This window comes from Alexandromys fortis, unplaced genomic scaffold, assembly GCF_014885135.2.
Source record: "Alexandromys fortis isolate MF-2015 unplaced genomic scaffold, M_Fortis_MF-2015_v1.1 scaffold_114, whole genome shotgun sequence".
NCBI classification, from domain to species: Eukaryota; Metazoa; Chordata; class Mammalia; order Rodentia; family Cricetidae; genus Alexandromys; species Alexandromys fortis.
The window spans coordinates 3,092,315-3,108,172 of NW_026068046.1; the positions used below are offsets into that span (position 1 = coordinate 3,092,315).

The 15,858-nt window shown below is 39.1% G+C and overlaps 2 protein-coding genes across 4 annotated transcripts in view; one reads left to right on the forward strand and one right to left on the reverse strand.

Moving 5' to 3' along the window:
- The window catches only part of Tenm1 (teneurin transmembrane protein 1), a 570,621-nt gene that overhangs the window by 201,997 nt on the left and 352,766 nt on the right, over nt 1-15,858 (reverse strand). The window lies entirely within an intron of this gene.
- On the forward strand, nt 13,021-14,998 carry LOC126486554 (eukaryotic translation initiation factor 4B-like). Its single transcript, XM_050118836.1, has one exon. It carries the CDS (start codon nt 13,062-13,064, stop codon nt 14,892-14,894), a length of 1,833 nt encoding a protein of 610 aa, XP_049974793.1. The 5' UTR covers nt 13,021-13,061; the 3' UTR covers nt 14,895-14,998.

Consider the following 15,858-nt stretch of genomic DNA (forward strand, 5'->3'; position numbering starts at 1 on the left):
CCTATTGGTTTTGTGGGAGCCTAGGCAGTTTGGATGCTCACCTTACTAGACCTGGATGGAGGTGGGTGGTCCTTGGACTTCCCACAGGGCAGGGAACCCTGATTGCCCTTTGGGCTGACGAGGGAGGGGGACTTGATTGGGGGAGAAGGAGGGAGAGGGGAAGCAGCGGTGGGGAAGAGACAGAAATCTTTAATTAAAAAAAAAGTAAAAATCAATTTGAGTTTAGCCAAAAGGAGGTTGTATTTCAGAAAACTGGATTTTAATATCTATAATACAAGTTCTCAAACTGTTCTCTAAAGTTCAATAGCACTTTCACCATACTAGATGGGCTTCTCTTTCAGCAATGATAAAAGGCACACATTTTACTACTCATGACTACGGTGGCTTTGTGTGTGGAAGAAGAGTTTTGTACTCTCCTAGGCCCAGCTGAAAACTTTACCTTAAAATCTACATATAAGAAAACTTTTCTTCTTTGGTCCACTTCCTCCACTGAGTCCATGACCTTTTGTTACACATGGAGTCAAGGGACAAGAACATTGCAGACCTACTTTGGGAGCAAGTTTCATGCTCTGGTCTCTAGTATTTTCCCCTAGTGTTGAAATCACCAATACTAAAATTTATAAATATATTCCTGGCTTTGCCTTGCTAGTTTCATTTTTAGTACTGGTTTCTTTTCAGCACTGTCTATATTTCCAGCATCCGAGGACTGATGCTACTTGTCCAGTAACCTAACAATGATTTTAAACTTGACGCTTTTCATAATGAAACATTATTAATCCTTGGGGTATTTACTATTATGCCATGCATTGGACAATATAGAACATGATCTATTGTTTCACTGGAAGGCCAATGTCATGCATCATTAATAAATGCACTATTCCCATTAAGTGTGAGGCTTTTAATTAGCATACATATTTTTGTCATCATATATCAAACTAAGCTGACTTTTTCTCATCTTATGCTGCTTCTACTGTCTTGAGAAGTTGAACTCTTCTTACTACAGCCGGGTATACTAAATTGCGAACTTTGCAAAGCATTTCAAATGATTTTCAGTATCTAAATGAAAATCCAATTTTCTCCAAGCTTTTAAAGTAAAATGACATGATGATTTTTCTTTAAAATTATGTCTCTGGCACCTTCACAAACCTCATCCTATTAATAAAAATTTAGCACGTTTGCATGATACAGAGTTTTGCAAACTCACAGACAACCTGATATAAATTCTTGGGTCCCACCACAAATCTATTAAGAAAAAGAGTGGAAATGGTGTGAGACTTTGTCTCTAACAACAGGTTAGGTAATTTTCTATTCTGAACCTTTAAACTCACAGAAAATGGCTACAAAGAAAGGAGATACTCTTTTATTTCTCCTCTGTTCATTAACGAATAACCTTTGCCACTCTCTTACTCCAAACTCTTTCTCTGCAACCCAAGGCTATCTTGTTGACTAGAGAGATGCAGTTGTTTTGTGCAGAGCAAAGAACTGGAAAGAAGTTTCTAGTTTTTGTTTTGCCACTTTCACTCATACGGCAGTGGGTGAGTATTACGATTGCTCAGTTATATTTTACAAACTTCAATGCGGATAGTATGAATGAAGGGGAGGAGGAAACAACACATCAAGTCTTACAATTTTGTCTGGACCCAACATGTTTTTTATTTTATTAGTGCCCCATCTTCTGCATGGAAAGAGGTAGAGAGGTGAAATGAAAGTAGAAGACTAATTGAAAACTTTCTGTGTTTGGAGGAATAGAATAAGTCTCAGAGTTAAAGCATGGCTCTGATATCAATTCTACTAATTATGCTACCGTGAATAATTTAAACCCTTTTAAGATGCAGTTTACTCATTTATCAAAATGGGGAGAATATATACCCCATAGGGATCTTTATTTTATTAAAAGAGATGTACAGGGACTTGAGAGATGGCTTAACATTTAAGAACACTAGTTGTTCTTCAAAGGACCCTTATTCAACTTTCAGTATTTACATGAGTCCTCACAATGGTCTATAATTCCAGTCCTAGGGGATGAGATGACCTTTTCTGACCTCCATGGGCACCTGGCACATGATGCACAGATACACATGGAGGCAACTTCCCCCATACACATACAAGAAATAACAATTCAAAGCAGATGTACAGGTTATATGTAAACAGGTAGTAGCAGGTGATTAATAAATAATATATACGATAAAGAAGAAAAGCAGGAGTAAAAGGAGGAATAAGAAGAGGGTTGAAGTCTTACGGGCATTTTCCCATCCACTTTGGCATGCCTATTGATGTCATCCTTGTTCAAGTTTAGGGAGCCATGTTGGTAAGATTTTATAGGTGTAACTTCTGATATCACTAGGAGATACAGTCTAACAGCATGTACCCCCACCCCGAGCCCTTTGCTCTCACAATCTTCCTGCCTTCTCTTCCACAATGTACCCTGAGTCTTTTGTGAAGCAGTTGATTTGTAGATGTACCCATTAAGACTGGGCTTCACAACAGAAGACACACATACAAGTAACATTATACAGACTGATCAGGTTCTGTTTAAAAATATACATACATAAATATTGATGCATGGACTAACAAAAGAAAATAGAAGCCATGAATTTGAAAACATGCCTGGGAGGGTTCAGAGGATGGGAAGAGAAGGAAAATGTGATATAATTATATTTTAACCTCAAAAATATAAAAAAAAGAGGGGGAAAGAGGAAACAAGACAGTATGAGAAAAATATTGGGCATTCAGTAAAGTAGTAGATTTGAAGACAACTGGATGTGAGCACTCTCAAGTTCAAGATACTATTCTGGCACGGAAGATACAGTGGTTGTCTTCTGAAGCAGAGTTTATATTCTGTGTGTGTAAATAGATGCGGTTTGAGTGTCACATAAACCTGGGCTCTTTGTTGGTGAGAATGATTATAAGAAAAATCAGAATTATCAGTAATGGAGACTAGGAAGGTGCTAATTGGCACTCGTGGTTAGAGAATGCCTCTCTGATCAATAGGTCTGAGACTCACAGGAAGCCGGGGGCAGGACTTACAGACATTTGAGAGGAAAACAAAAGGAATAGTAAGGTGAAAGGTTGTGAGCTGACAGTATTAACATTTAAACACGTTTAGAAAGGAGTTCAGCATATGTAGCTGGAGAGAAGGTGATAGGAATAGAAAACTAACTTTGTGAAGGGCCTCTGAGGGCGGGGAAGAGCAGACTAGGGAGTGCCATGTGGAGCACGATAGGATGTCGTCTTTTACTCTGAGGGAAAGAGGAAAAGCAATGGGATATTCTGAACATAGGAGTGAACATCATCTGGTTTTCAAAAGATCACTTTTGCTGCTGTGTTAAAACACTATAGGGGGACAAGAAAGCAAAAACAAAATCAAGCCAAAACCCAAACCAATACAAAACAAAAACAGCCAGTAGATAGGAGGCTAGTGCACGGATAATCAAAGCTATCAGGAGATGGGAGTTAGGGGCTGGGGTGATACTAGTGGAGATCGTCGTCAGGTTCTGGGAATATTTTGAAGATTTAGTCAGTTTGATTTGTGCGCTCATCAGACATATGTATGAGACTTAAAGATGACCCCGTGTTTTTGTCCTGAAGAAGTGGAAGAATGGAGTTGTATTTTCTGAGACGAGGAAAGCATTGAACATAGACAACAGGAAGGCACCATTAAGCAGCATTGAGTGAGTACTTTCTGTATGAGGTACCCTGTAACAGGTGCCCTGAGACTTTCTACTAATGCGCTTTTGTTAGTATCATAAGGAAGCTGGAGAACACTGCTTTATTTTAGACAAGTACTTGTACAATTATTTTGGGAATAAGATGTGGTCCTCCTCACGTGTGGGACGTCCATATTCAGAGTTAATATACATCACTTTTCAGCTTTCCAAAGCCACATTCATTATCTCTGAACTTCAGCTTTAACCAAATCAAATGAAACTAGTACAAGTCGGGGGGCTGCAACTTTGCTATTTGCTTACTCACAGCAATGCCTTACCACCGCTCCAGTAACTGCCTTAATTGCTTTCTGGAAATAATCCTACCCCATCTGGTGGGATGTTTCTGAAGCATTAAGTGCTCCAGGAAAAAGAGCTTCTGTGCTTTACAGTAAGCACACAGCACTGGCTGTTTTGTGCTGTTTCCCAAAGAGCTGAACGGAATGCTATTGTGTCATTTCAATCTGAAGAAGGCATTTGCACAATGATGATGTTATCTGACGTCCTAATTTGTGCAAACATTGATCTGCTTGGAGCAGAAAAGAAATCTCCACTTAGACAGTGAGAGTTGGGCTCAGATTAATAGTCACGGGGGAAAGACGGAAGCACCAGGAAAGGTAAACTCTTTTCCCTTCACTTTAGGATGCTTTATAAGATTTTCTTTCCAGATTTATTTTTGCTTCAACAAAGAATATTCTTTTTGAGCTCAATCCAGTTTGTATATAAAAAATACACACCCATATTGATTTCACCCTGGTTTAAAATGGTATTTTTGCAGAACAAAAATTTAATCAATACAGTCTTATGAGTTGGACTGGTAATGGCAAACATACTAACAGATATTTCATTTCATGGGGCCAAAGCTCTGGAAATTGATACTACAGAAAAGGATTACTCATTCACCATTGGGTATAACTTTGTTTACCCAACCATGATATAGGTGTAAAGCAGAAATACAATTATGCTGTGGCCAACACACAAGGGGTTTTTGAACAGTAGAACTTGCCTTCCCAATTCCCCTTAAGGGCCATAGATTGTACATGTTGGCAGATCAAATAAGGATATTGCGGGAAATCGTTTACAACAAATGAAAAACAGCTTAATCTGATAGGCTGGAAAAGTAGACTGGCACAGTTTTGAAGAAATAAAAGTCCGTAAGATCATGTCGTTAAAAGTGGGGCATTTGGAGAAGACAAATTTCAGATTCTCACAGAGAAAAGCAGCACTGTCCCTAAGGATTATGACCCTTGAATATAAGATTGAAGCTTAGAGTCAGGGAAGCATGAAATATATGGCTATTGCTATAAATATATAGATTTTGAGGTAGCTACTAAAAGTTGAGGTGGAGGTTTATCTTGACATCGTTCAAGGGCAGTATATGTAATAAAGATAACTCCAGCATGTTCCATGTTGAGATCACTAATTAATATTTCCTATAATCAATTTACTAGGATGCCTTTGTCACAATTAGTCACACTGCTTTCTAAGTCACTGACTCCCTAACAGAGAAAAAATTATTACTCCAGTGACCATGGAAGAGACAGGTAACTATATATTTTTTTGATAACTGTGACTCAAACGGAAGAATTATTTGTCTCCAAATCATATAGCACTCTGGTTGTATTACTTCAAACTCCCTCAGAAAGCTGGCAATGCCTAAGCTCTAAATATCATCAAATTTTGTTTATATTAAAGCAATATGAGGTAATATGTCAAAACTGATTATCTTCCATGTGCTATAAAGCTAATATAATTTGGAGAACATGCATTAGCTCCTACTTCTAAAGTTCTTCTATGAGGGACATGAGTTTCAAATGTCAAAATTGCACTGTTTTTGGAATAAATTGTGTAGCAAATAAGTGTCCAAATACAGAAAATATATGATTTTTTACTTTATTTTTCTAATCTTTAATGCACAATGCAAAGTTCCTGTCATTTACACTCTTCAATTGAATGCACCACTTTTTCTAACAAATGTATGTTATCAGATTTTCCGAAGAACAATATCTTGATGAATATTTACTTAGTAAAAAGGTAGAAAGCCAAGGTGGCATGATGAGTCAGCTGGTAGATATTTTTAGCTGGTCTGATGACCTAATCTTGATCACCAGAATCCACATGATGAAAGTAATATAACTGATTCATGCAAATTGTCTTCTGACTTCCATGTGCTCATGCTGTGGTCTTTACATTCACACACACACACTCACACACACAGAGAGAGAGACAGAGAGAGAGAGAGACAGAGAGAGAGACAGAGAGAGAGACAGAGAGACAGAGAGAGACAGAAAGACAGAGAGACAGACTGGAAAGGAGAGAGAGGAGAGTGGAGGGAGGGGGAGAGGAAGGGAGAGAGAGAGACAAAGTGAGTGAGTGAGAGGGGGGAATAAAAATAAAAATGTTCTAGGAAGGTGGACATCCAAACTGGCTAGGCTCCCACAGGGCAGGGAACCCTGACTGCCCCTCAGACTGGAGAGGGAGGGGGAGAGGAGTGGGGGGGGGGGGGGAGGGGAGGGGGGAGGGGGGGGGAAAAGGGAGACGGGGAGGGAAATGGGAGGCGGGGAGGAGGCGGAAATCTTTTTTTTTTCAATAAAAAAATTATATTTAAAAAAAAATAAAAATGTTGAGAAAGAAAAAAATCAGCTGGTTTGAGGCACAAAGTCGTTGCTGCCAAGGAGGCACTTAGGTACTTGTGAGAAAAAATTTCAAATTTGTCTTCCTCTTCCTAGGAAGTTTTAGGGTTATAGTTACTCAAGCATTTATATTGGTTATCATTTGTACATCAAAACAAAACAAATCTTTACCTTCATCTCAAACATAATATTGCCATTTTCTAGGATGCATGCAGATTGTATATTCCTGCATTGAGCAAAGGAAACAAAACTCATAAAAGTCCCCAGTCTTGTCCATAATAGAGTCACAGATATACACAAGGCTCTTGGCTCAGTTTCAGATTCTTCAATATTATTAGCAGCTTTGAAAGGCTACTGCCCTAGACAGTGTAAATTAGATTCGGTTAAAAAAATGCATCTTAATGGAAGTAGTTGCATACATTAGACTTTTATTTGTCCTTTAGCTACGTAACTATGCTGACTCCAAAGGAGATGCTCAACATGAGATTTGTAGTGTGTTTCAAGGTAATCTAAAGGAACATGAATAATTCTTCAATGCTTTTAAATGCTTCTACTCAGATGCTACACATAACATGTCATGCTTCATAGACAAAACTAGTCATCTAACAACCTTCCTAACTACAAAAGAGGATTATGTTACAAAGTGAAAATGGTTAGAATCTTGGTATACAATGGATAAAATATTGCTAATATAAAATGATAATTTATCCAATTATAAAAACTAGGATAAGATCCTTTAGCTTGCTTCCTTGGAAGCTCCAAAGTCATCTTTAAAGGATCTCAGGATTTGGACAGCACCATTCAACCTCAATTGTCTTCAATATACATGTAAATCCGGGATGCAACATAAGAATCATTGTTATATTAAAGATAAGAATACCAATAATCTCTTTCAGGATCATGAAGCAAAATGTGATCTAAAATGGGACACATAACAGAAAAATCCATTCTTTGTTTCTTGTTCTACTAACCAGGCTTTGGTTCTCCCACTGTGATTCAGAAAAATCCTCAAGAATATTGTGACTTTTCATGTCACAATGCATTAGGTGCACATAATGTTACTCATAATGAATACCAAGTCTCAGGTGCACAGCACGCTTTAGAAACTAATTTCTAAAGTAGGTACACATTTTTAGATTCATTTTGAACTCCACAGCCGCCTCTTTACTGCTAAGCAACTTGACTTGCATGCAAGAGTAAATGTTTTAATATAATGTGCCTATAAGTTTTAAGCCTTGCTACATTTTAAAATATGATTTGTTCAGAAAACACAAATACTGTTTTCAGATTATGGTCAGAAGGAAAATGATTGTTTTGGATGTGACAAAGGTCATTCAGTATCACTAGACTTTCCGAAAAACATTTTCAATGAGTACTAAAGAATAAACTTATATGACTCACAGAGAGAAATTTTGAGGCTCTAAATAAAATTTATTTGAACAGCAATATTAAGCTGTGTTAGTCTGAGTGTTCACGTACAATCTAAATAACCTAGGGGGAGTTTTCAAAGTATATACATGCCATTTACTTTCATTACAATCAGCTCAAATGACAGTTCTGAAAACAGTCAACCTTACTGATAGAAGGATCCTACTATAGACTTCAAATTGATTGACATCCATCGGTTAGAGGGCATTCTGAAGCAAACATCAGTGGCAACATTATTTTTCATATATATATACCCAGTCTTCTGCTTCTAACAGTATCACTCATTACAACTGTGATTGTAAAAGTATGTTAACTTTTTCTACCCAACAAATTTCCAAGAAAAAGATCTGTTATTGTGCTATGTACTTGGTTTGAAAGTACAGCAGGATATATAACTTCAGAGAGAATAAGAATGCTTTTGCTCCCCTGTTGGAAAGTGGAGATGATAGGAAGAAGTATTGACCTGATGGTCCTTCCTCCCTTCCACCCTACTATGTTCCTTCATATATATCCACCACCCGCATACCCATCTCTTCATATATGTTAATGTCTATCTACCAGACCTCACTGGCAAAGCAAATTCCAATAGCAATTCCACGTTTACATATGGATGATAAAACTTTTAAAGTGTTCTCTTTTTCTAAAGGGTAGCAAATAAATTTACTGTCCCAAAATAATTTTTTCCCTACAGCCTGAACAAAAATAATATCTACTTTCCATTCAGTTGGGTGGATGTTATTTGTCTTTGCCTTCTACAATCTGAACCAAGTGCAAGTCTCTGTTCAATCTTTCCTTCAGTGCTGAGTGAGAGGTCTTATCTGAAATAAGATTGCTATAGAAATATGTGGACCAAAGTAATACTGTGAGGAGAATAGGGTTACAACCACTTTCCATTTGAATTCTTGCCTCAGGATCTGAAAATGTTAGATGTAGCCCTTTATAACATTATTACATAGAGAAAGAATGCAATCACATACAGAATTCTTCCATAGCACACCAATATGTGGAATCTCAATATAATCTAGATTGTAGGAATCAGAGGGGTCACAAGAAAACCCCAGAATCAGCTAAGCTGGGCTCATAGGGGCTCACAGAGACTGAACCAATGATCAGGGAGCCTGTATGTGTCTGTGCCCTGAATATAACAGTAGGAATGGGGTTGTCTAAGACTCTTTTTCTTTTGGGACCCCTTTTCTCCTACTGAGTTGCCTTTTCCAGCCTTAATATGAGGGGAGGTAACTAGTCTTATTGCAACTTAATATGCCATGTTGGGATGATATCTGTGGGAGGTCTGCCCTTTTCTGAAAGAAAATGGAGGAGCGGATGGAGTGGGAGAGAAGAGGAAAGGGAAAGGAGAAAAAAAGGTGCAGAAACTGTGGTTGGGATATAATATATGAGATAAGAATAAATGAAAAAATTTAAAAAGAAACAACAAAAAATCAATATAACCTGAAAATCTAGCCATGATGTACATCTTACACCTAAGAGGTTGACATCTTTGATTCCAAAGAAACTCCAGACTATGCTCATGAAAGCAAAGTCCATCTACTTCCATGTCAAACATATAAGACTAAGCTGTAGGTTATTTATGCTAGAAGCAAGGATATCTAGATATAATTTTATACTTACAGAAAAGTAACTAGAAGACATAACTAACAGGAGACAGTAAGAGAAATTGATCCTATCTTAAAATAGACAGGACTTGGTTAAAGGTGCATATACAGAAGAGGTATAAATATAATTAAAGAAGTTGAGAGGAAGGAAACAATAATTGAGGTAGGAGATGATTGAAGCCACATGATTCACTATCTAAGCCTAAAAAGTATGAGCAAATACTAGGTAATTTGGGTGTGTTAGTTTCTTAATGTATTAGGTTTAACGTCCCAATGTAAAAACTTATAATAAAGTCATTTTTACGAGCGAAATGGTGTTGTTGCTAGAAAAGATCAAGGAATAAATATCAGTTTGGAAACTACTCAATGTTGTGTCTAAAAGTCACCCTTTCAACAGCATTCTTAGTTTTTGTTCCTCCCACAGAAGGAAGAAGGAAATGAGTCTTAATGGCAATACAAAGATCAATGTCTACTATTTATATATATAAAAGTGTAGTTTTAGGTATAGGATAGGCAAAACAGCTAAGGAAATGTTGACTGAGGTAGCTTTGAGTGCATAGATTTGTGGTATTTTTGCATGAAATATTTTTGGTTATAAACCTTGACCTGAAAGGCTGCTGAAATTGATTCACTTATTGACAATCAAGAATGGTCTTAGCCATTAAACAGTCGGTTCACAGAGAAATATGCTAATTGAAGAAACCTAATATGTATTTGGAACTTGAGCAAACCATTTATCCTAAGTGTACCTGGATTTTCTTTTCTGTTAAATGGTAATACTTGCTCATGGGCTGTTGCAATTACATGCAATAATGATTAAGAAGAGCTTTAAAAAGATCAATGTCATAAAAGTTGCACTATAGTTAGCAGGAACAATTTTTAAAAAACTAACAATACAGGGCAGCAATATGGTTTATCAGTTAAAGACACTTTGTCTTGGTTAGGCTTTCCTTTGGTATAAAGAGACACCATGACCATAGTAGCTCTTATAAACGAACACATTTTATGGGCCTGACTTACTATTTAGAGGTTTAGCCCATTATTGTCATGGTAGGAAGCATGGTAGCATGTAGGCAGACATGGTGTTGGAGAGGAGGCTAAGAGTTCTATATCTGGATCAGTAGTCAGCAAAAAGAGAAACTCACACTAGGCTTGGCTTGAGCTTCTGAAATCTCAAAGTCCATCCCCAGAGACACACTTCCTCAAACAAAGCCACACTTACTTCAACAAGGCTGTCCCTCTTAATGCCACTCCATAAACATTCAAATATATGAACCTATGGGAAACTATCACACACTTGACTTGTTGTTCAAGCCTTTGATCCCCGAAACTCTTTCAAAGACATACAGATAGAACTGATTCAACAAAGGTTGAATCACTGAGGCATATGGGCTCACGATTGCAGACACACACACACATACACACACACACACACACACACACACTGATAATGATGATGATGATGATTTTAATTTTTTCTTAGGTTTATTTATTTTATCTTATGTGTATGAGTGTTTTGCTTGCTTGACATACATTTATACCACATGCATGCCTATTATCCAAGGACTTCAGATCCCCTGGAACTGGAGTTATAGATTATTATAAGAAAATGTGGGTGCTGGGAACTGAACACAGGTTCTTGGCAATAGCAACAAGTATTCTTAACTGCTGAGTAATCTTTTCAGTCCTTAAAGAAATTATTTCAAAAACAAACAAAACAACACAAAACTATAAGTTTCTAGGAAGTAAATGGTGAAAATAATGATGCTGCTGGGGTCACCTGCTTTTTTAGGCTTATTCTATTTTCATTTCTTTGTGTGTCTCTCTATGTGGGTGTATATGTGGTTGATGTGTCTGTATATGTGTGTGATGGTGCATATGTGCATCTAGAAGCCAGAGGAGGATATTGGGTGTTCTACACTATCATATTTTGCTTTATTCATGTGGGATATATTCTTTCACTGATTTCTCACCGAGCCACATCTCAGACTTATGTGTATTTGAATTAAGTGAAAATGGATGCAAAATATTCAATAGATATTTGGCTTATTTCTAATGTGTATTCAAATTTAAGAAATTCTAAGGCAAAATATACCATCTTATATGGTTTTAAGAGACATGTTTGAATGCTTACTCATGTGAGAATGTTTGAATAGAAAAACTGCTCTTAGGACTGGAGAAGGAGGGGGAAAGAAGTGGGGGGAGGGGGAGAGGAGTGGGGGGAGGGGGAGAGGAGGGGGGGGAGGGGGAGAGGAGGGGTGGGGGGAGGAAATAGGAGGAGACAGAAATTTTTTCAATAATAATAATAATAATAAAGACCACATAGTCTCTGTATATTGCACTGTTCTAGAGTTTGGATTCTACAAAGATAGGAAACAGTGATGGAGCATTCAGTATTATATCTGCAGCATCTAAGCACAGTGCCTGGCAACTAACATTTGGGAGAGAGATTAGTGAAAAATCTTATAGAAATAATTGGCTTCTTGTCTTTGGACACTAGAAAACTACAAGAATTCAAAGAAAAAGCAAAAAGTAGGAAAACTACCTGCCTAAGGTGCTCCTGTCTGAAGGGGAAAGGCACAAATGCGATATAAATAGAACAACCCTTATTTTTAGAAAACATCTATCAGGGGTAAATGGCGTTTAGATTGATGGAAGGTTCCTAGCTATGAAATTTTGCTGGTACGACAAATTTTAAATTTATTCTTGGAAGCACCAATTTTGAGTTGTTAGTACTGACATCATTAATTTGATGTTTTTGGAGTGAAAATTAAGGTGGTTGCAATCTTGCCATGTTTCATAAAAGGGATTTTTTAATAGGTAACACCAAATACAGATGACAAAGGTGGCTTGAGTAAAAAGGACACTAATGAATTTCTAATCATCATCCCGCAATTTTCATAGCTAACTAGGTTGATGAGTAAGTAAGTGGCAAGTATAAGGAAAATGACAAATGTGTAATAAAGGTAGATCTTTTTCCCCCAGAGATTTCTTTTTGAGGTAACTGGAGCTGAAGTAGAAGAGAATTGCGAATTGACTAGCTGTAACAGAGAGGAAAGGGGGCAGGGAAGAGGTAATATTTCTGACCCTCTTGCCAGTAATATCTAGCAGCAAATGATCAAGTAAAGGCTGACAAGCTTTGCCTCTGCCTTGCAGGTTGCCTTGTTGTAACTCTAATACACTTGACGTATCTTATCTCTCGAATCAATGAATGACTGCATTAGGCTGTTCTGGTACAGCTTGGACTAAGTCCAGAAACCTTGGGGTTTCCATCCTGCTGGCCTATAAGTTTTCCTTTAACTCTTCTGGGACTTGAATTAAGCTTTTCTTCCTGTTACAATGATGATGTTTTATTTTCTTTTTTTTTCCCAGAAAGGAAACTAGCTCACAAGTTAGTTTTAACCCAGATTCTTTCAAAATCTGTAAGAAATTCTGATTTCTAGAAAAACAAAATGACAACTGCCATTTCTAAGTTTGCTGGGACAGAGGGAAGCAATTGTCAATGAAATGAGAAAGGATTCACTAACTCAGGGAAAGGATACCTGGACTCCATCCATGACCATAATGGTCCTTAAGAACTTGACCTCACTCTTTGTGCCATCACAGGAAAGTGACATCTTTAAGAAAAAATACGAGGTGATTGCCTCATCCGGGTCCTTTGCGTTCTCTCTCCCTCTCCCAACATGGCGGCCTCAGCAAAAAAGAAGAATAAGAAGGGGAAGACCATCTCCCTAACAGACTTTCTAGCTGAGGATGGGGGTACTGGTGGAGGAAGCACCTATGTCCCCAAACCAGTCAGCTGGGCTGATGAAACAGACGACCTGGAAGGCGATGTGTCAACAACTTGGCATAGTAACGATGACGATGTGTATAGGGCACCTCCAATTGACCGTTCCATCCTTCCCACTGCTCCACGGGCTGCTCGGGAACCCAATATCGACCGGAGCCATCTTCCCAAATCACCACCCTACACTGCTTTCCTAGGAAACCTGCCCTATGATGTGACAGAAGACTCCATTAAGGAGTTCTTTAGAGGACTAAATATCAGTGCTGTACGCTTACCACGTGAACCCAGCAATCCAGACAGGTTAAAAGGCTTTGGCTATGCTGAATTTGAGGACCTGGATTCCCTGCTCAGTGCTCTGAGTCTCAATGAAGAGTCTCTAGGTAACCGGAGAATTCGAGTGGATGTTGCTGATCAAGCACAGGATAAAGACCGGGATGATCGCTCTTTTGGTCGAGACAGAAATCGGGATTCTGACAAAACAGACACGGACTGGAGGGCCCGTCCTGCCGCAGACAGCTTTGATGACTACCCACCTAGAAGGGGCGATGATAGCTTTGGAGACAAGTATCGAGATCCTTACGATTCAGACCGGTATGGGGATGGATACCGGGATGGGTATCGGGACGGCCCACGTCGAGATATGGATCGCTATGGGGGCCGGGATCGCTATGATGACCGAGGCAGCAGAGATTATGACCGAGGCTATGACTCCAGGATAGGCAGTGGCAGAAGAGCCTTTGGCAGTGGGTACCGTAGGGATGATGACTACAGAGGAGGTGGAGATCGCTATGAAGACCGATATGACAGAAGGGATGACCGGTCATGGAGCTCCAGGGATGATTACTCTCGGGACGATTATAGGCGTGATGACAGAGGTCCCCACCAAAGACCCAAACTGAATCTAAAGCCTCGGAGTACTCCTAAGGAAGATGATTCCTCTGCTAGCACCTCCCAGTCCAGCCGAGTAGCTTCTATATTTGGAGGGGCAAAACCTGTTGACACAGCTGCTAGAGAAAGAGAAGTAGAAGAGCGGCTGCAGAAGGAGCAGGAGAAGTTGCAGCGGCAGCTGGATGAGCCAAAACTAGACCGCCGGCCGCGGGAGAGACACCCAAGTTGGCGAAGGGAAGAAACTCAGGAAAGGGAACGGTCAAGGACAGGAAGTGAGTCATCGCAGACTGGGGCCTCAGCCACATCTGGTAGAAATACACGAAGGAGAGAGAGTGAGAAGTCTCTAGAAACTGAAACCCTCAATAAAGAAGACTGTCACTCTCCAACCTCCAAACCTCCTAAACCTGATCAGCCTCTAAAGGTAATGCCAGCCCCTCCACCAAACGAGAATGCGTGGGTGAAGCGAAGCTCTAACCCTCCTGCTCGATCGCAGAGCTCAGACACAGAGCAGCAGTCCCCTACAAGTGGTGGAGGGAAAGTAGCTCCAGCTCATTCCTCTGAGGACGGACCATCAAGGAAAGATGAAAACAAAGTAGATGGGGTGAGTGTCTTAAGAGGCCAAACTGGGAGCTCCAGTCGCGGTCCTGGAGACGGAGGGAGCAGAGACCACTGGAAGGAGTTGGATAGGAAAGAAGGCAAAAACGATAAAGACTCGAGATCTGCACCTGAGCCAAAGAAACCTGAGGAGAGCCCGGCCTCTAAGTTCAGCTCTGCAAGCAAGTATGCTGCTCTCTCTGTGGATGGTGACGATGAGACTGAGGGAGACGACCACACTGAGTAGACCTCCACACGCTGTGCTTTCTTCTAGTCTCCACCCCGGAACACTCAAGGGCAAATCAAACCTCTATCCAGACAAGAAAAAAATAAAACTCACCATCTCCTGGAAAAAAAATACGAATTCAAAGATATATGAACTCACAGCATATTTGAATCAGTCAGTTGCACTGATAATTCCCCTGCAGAATTACTCCTATTTTTCTAATTCTGTAATTTTCTTATTCCACTATCACTTTGCTTTCTGTTTGGGGAAATATATCAGGTTTTCAAGATGCAGTGGCTAAGACACAGAATTTTGGAATATTGTGTCATTCGTCCTATCTGTACTGATTTCTCTTATTCTAAATTCTTAAAATTGGGTTGCTTTCTAGATTGTCTATCCTATTCCATGATGTAAATTTTCAGGCACCAATATCAACTTGTTTAATTCACTTAGGTTTTATAACACATTTTGGCACTTGACAGAGAAATTCTTTATTTACTGCCCCAAAGTTATATACATACATTTTTCTAACTTTTGTACATGTTATATTAACTAATGCTGTGATTTATTTTTGACTTTTGTAAGTCTGTTCCTCCCCATTATGTTTTCTGTCTCCTGCAATCCTATTGCTACAAGATTTACATTTTAGCCTTGGTCTAATTATGTTTCCTTGTTAAACATCACAAATAGCTCTTTGGAGTACTTGTCTCTGTTTCTATATTATATATTTGCTTCTTTAATCACATGCTATTTTAAGTAATTAAAAACATTCATATAGTAAAACTTAACTTTCTTTTTGGTTTTCCAAGACAGGGTTTCCCTGTGAAACAGTCCTAGCTGTCCTGGAGCTAGGCTTCAAACTCACAGGGATTCACCTGCCTCTGCCTCCAGAGTGCTGGGATTAAAGGCATGCACCACCATCGCCCAGTGTGCTCTCTCTCTCTCTCTCTCTCTCTCTCTCTCTCTCTCTCTCTCTCTCTCTCTC

What these genes read in the sequence shown, in the direction of transcription:
- LOC126486554 (XM_050118836.1), top strand. Translation starts at nt 13,062, where the DNA reads ATGGCGGCCTCAGCAAAAAAGAAGAATAAGAAGGGGAAGACCATCTCC.